The sequence below is a fragment of the Gekko japonicus genome, unplaced genomic scaffold (assembly GCF_001447785.1).
Source record: "Gekko japonicus isolate JY-2015 unplaced genomic scaffold, Gekko_japonicus_V1.1 scaffold394, whole genome shotgun sequence".
NCBI classification, from domain to species: Eukaryota; Metazoa; Chordata; class Lepidosauria; order Squamata; family Gekkonidae; genus Gekko; species Gekko japonicus.
The window spans coordinates 710,214-713,497 of record NW_015173135.1 but is presented as its reverse complement, the minus strand read 5'-3'; the positions used below and the strand labels follow the sequence as shown (position 1 = coordinate 713,497).

At 45.3% G+C, this 3,284-nt stretch overlaps 1 protein-coding gene across 1 annotated transcript in view; it reads right to left on the bottom strand.

Moving 5' to 3' along the window:
- EIF2AK4 (eukaryotic translation initiation factor 2 alpha kinase 4) overlaps positions 1-3,284 on the bottom strand; it is a 64,432-nt gene that overhangs the window by 30,362 nt on the left and 30,786 nt on the right. Inside the window, 1 exon segment of the mRNA XM_015422190.1 lies at positions 1,781-1,864. Coding sequence (XP_015277676.1) covers positions 1,781-1,864 — 84 coding nt within the window.

The following is a 3,284-nucleotide window of genomic DNA, read 5'->3' as shown; positions in this document are numbered from 1 at the left end:
CCACTGACCACTGGGGAGGAAGATGGAGTATGAACAAAGTCAACACACACTTTAATATGTATTAAACAACCTCTTCCCCTGGCTTGTGGGATTTTAATACTGCTTCTTAAACTAGTTGCTTCCTATGTGCTTCAGAAGTGTTTAACCAATGCTTGGAGACAGCAAAGGACTTGAATGAGGGTGAACCAATTGAAATGTAATCCAGACATCCAGACGTTCTGTAGGTCAGGAGTAGAGATGATCCAGCAACAGCCAGAAATGGACAGATCTGTACACCCTTTGAAACAGTACTGTACACTGTTCTGCTCGGTGTACCTTAAAAAGGGATACTGCAGAGCTTGAAACAGTGCTGAAAAGGACAAACTTTTCTATCGGGAAAGGCTACAGTGTCTGGGACTTTTCAATTAAAACAGATGACTGGGGGGGAATTATAAAGGTATATAAGGTATGATTTATGGGATAAGGTATTATTTATGAGCCGGCTGAAATTGAATCCGAAGAAGACGGAGGTCCTGTGCCTGAGTCGGGGTGGTTTGGGGGTAGGGATCCCACTCCCGGCCTTCGATGGGGCGCTGTTGGTGCCAGTGCCGGAGGTCAGGAGTTTGGGAATGCTCCTGGACGTCTCCTTAACAATGGAGGCCCAGGTAGGAGCCACTGCCAAATTGGCCTTTTACCATCTTGGGCTGATTGGGAAGTTGGTTCCCTTCCTCAAATGCAACAACTTGGCAACAGTGATCCATGCTATGGTCACCTCAAAATTGGATTACTGTAATGTCCTCTACATGGGGCTGCCCTTGGCCCAAATCCGGAAGCTGCAGCTGGTGCAGAACGCAGCGGCCAGGCTGCTGTTGTGTCGTCCTGTGCGGGAACACATCCAGCCCACCCTAAAAGAACTGCACTGGCTGCCTATAGCATACCGGATTTGGTTCAAGGTGCTGATTATGACCTTTAAAGCCCTTTATGGCCAGGGACCTGAATACCTGAGAGACCGCCTTTCCCCGTATGTTCCCCAGAGAGCACTGCGATCGGGGACCCAGAATCGGCTGGTCCTCCTGAACATCAAGGAGGCCAGACTTGTTTCAACAAGGGCTAGGGCTTTTTCAGTGGTGGCTCTACTCTGATGGAATGAGCGCCCGGAGGAGATCAGGGCCCTGCGGGACCTGTTACAGTTCCGCAGGGCCTGTAAAATGGAGCTCTTCCGCCAGGCCTTTGGAGCCGCCACCACCACCGTTACCATCACCACCACTGACATCTGATAGTCCTCGGGGTGCAAGTCTGACTTTCTGGGCCCCTAAGCATAACCTGTCCCGAGTGCCTGGGACCTCTGTAGCAGACCTGAGTGCCTGGGACATTTGTAGTAGATCAAGAAACTGACCGAGCTTTGAGAACTAATGCTAGCACTTTATTATGGTGTATGTTTATGGTTTTTAATTAATGTTGGGGTTTTATCAGTTTTTGTATTTAATGAATTATTTTATATTGTTGTAAGCTGCCCTGAGCCAGGTTTGCTGGGAGGGCGGGGTAAAAATCTAACGAAATAAATGAAATAAAAATAAATAAAGTGGATAGACAGAACTTTTTCTCCTTCAACCAAAATACTAGAACTTAGGGGACCGCCCCCCCGACAGTTTAGGAGTCCCTTGACAATGTGCTTCTTATAAGCCTCTGATTTATATGCCATGTAACCTTGTTTTTGAACTAGAGAAGAGTTCTGTTTACACAATCATGATCTAATGAAGGTACAATTTTCCACAGCCCAATGTCAGACGGTATTACTAACCTGTATATACAGAGAGTGCACAGTCTGACTAACTGATGTCACATCTTCCTCACTATGGCTGTCCTTTCCATTGCAATCTTCATCCTGTGTTGTTAACAAAGTAGAAAGCAAGCAAACATTGTTTTCCAACCAAATACTAACAGCCCAGATTCACAAACCAGCTAATAAGTCACAGTAGAATTGCATGAGGAGTTAACACAGCAAATACAACTTATACTTTTTTTGTAGTTTATCTGAAGCCAAGCTAAGGCAGAAGATGGACACAGCAGAAAGCAGAAAGAGACAAACAGTAAGTGTTTTAAAGGGAGCCCAGGTAAAGCTGTGAAGGAAGAAAGAGGAATGGAGGCCACAAACTGGCAGTGGGAACAACATTGGGAGCACTCAAACCCTGGGAGCCGGCAGATTTCCATGCAGAAGCTTTCTGTAAGTGATCAAATCCACTACTGGTTGAGAAGCAGGGAAGAGACATGAAAAGGAGCCCAGCACCAAATCCAGAAAGAAAGTAAACTAGATGAGAGGGAAAGCAAAACCAAAGCTACAAGCCAGCTTGGGGGAAAGTATTCAAGTAACTAGGAGTCAAATTTCTGTGACTGGGCCTTCCTGTACTTGCCTAGGTGTATCAAGCTTACTGACCTGAAACAGTAGTCCTCTGAAGATGGAGAGAGAACTTTTTCTCCCTCTCTCATAAGACTAGGAACCCAGGGACACCCAATGTAGTTGACAGGCAATAGATTCAGGACAGATAAAAGGAAGTACTTATTTACTCAAATAGTAATTACATTGTGGAATTCACTACCAATAAATACAGTGATGGCTACAGTAGGGGATTAGACAGATTCATGAAGGAAAGGTCCATCTATGGCTACCAGCCACAGTGACTAAAGGGAAACCTCCATTTCTAAAGACAATAAACCCCTGGATATCAGAACTAGAAGGCAACATCAGTGGAAGGCCTTGGCACCTATAACCTGTTTTGTTGGTCCTCCAGGGCAGCAGATTGGTCCCTGTATGAGATAGCAATCTGGACTAGATGGATCACTGGCCTGATCCACCATGGCACCTCTTATGCATGCAAAAAGGAGATATAGCAGGTGCAAGAATGGAGCATGTCTCTCAGATAAGCCACAGTATGCATGCTTGCGGTTGCTTTGCACAGGCTTATCTGCACGCAGAACCACACAGTCATAGACGCAGAAACATGCAACAGTTTGGGCTATCAACTGACATGTGCAGTAAAGAGTCACTGAGAGTTCAGAGTCCAGTATGTGCAAGCCTCAGCATACTGAATCTGAATTAGCATTCTGTCATCACTACGCTGTGTCCATTTACAGCCGGAGAATGGTGCAACAAGTATGCACATCTTTTTTTCCCGCTAAGGAAAATGTCACTACAATGGAAGCATATGAAGTTTAAATGTTAACAACTACTGTTATAGAAAACCATGGGGGCCATTGTTAAATGGAAGAATGTAAAAGACTGGGAAAGACAATAATGCTAGGAAAAG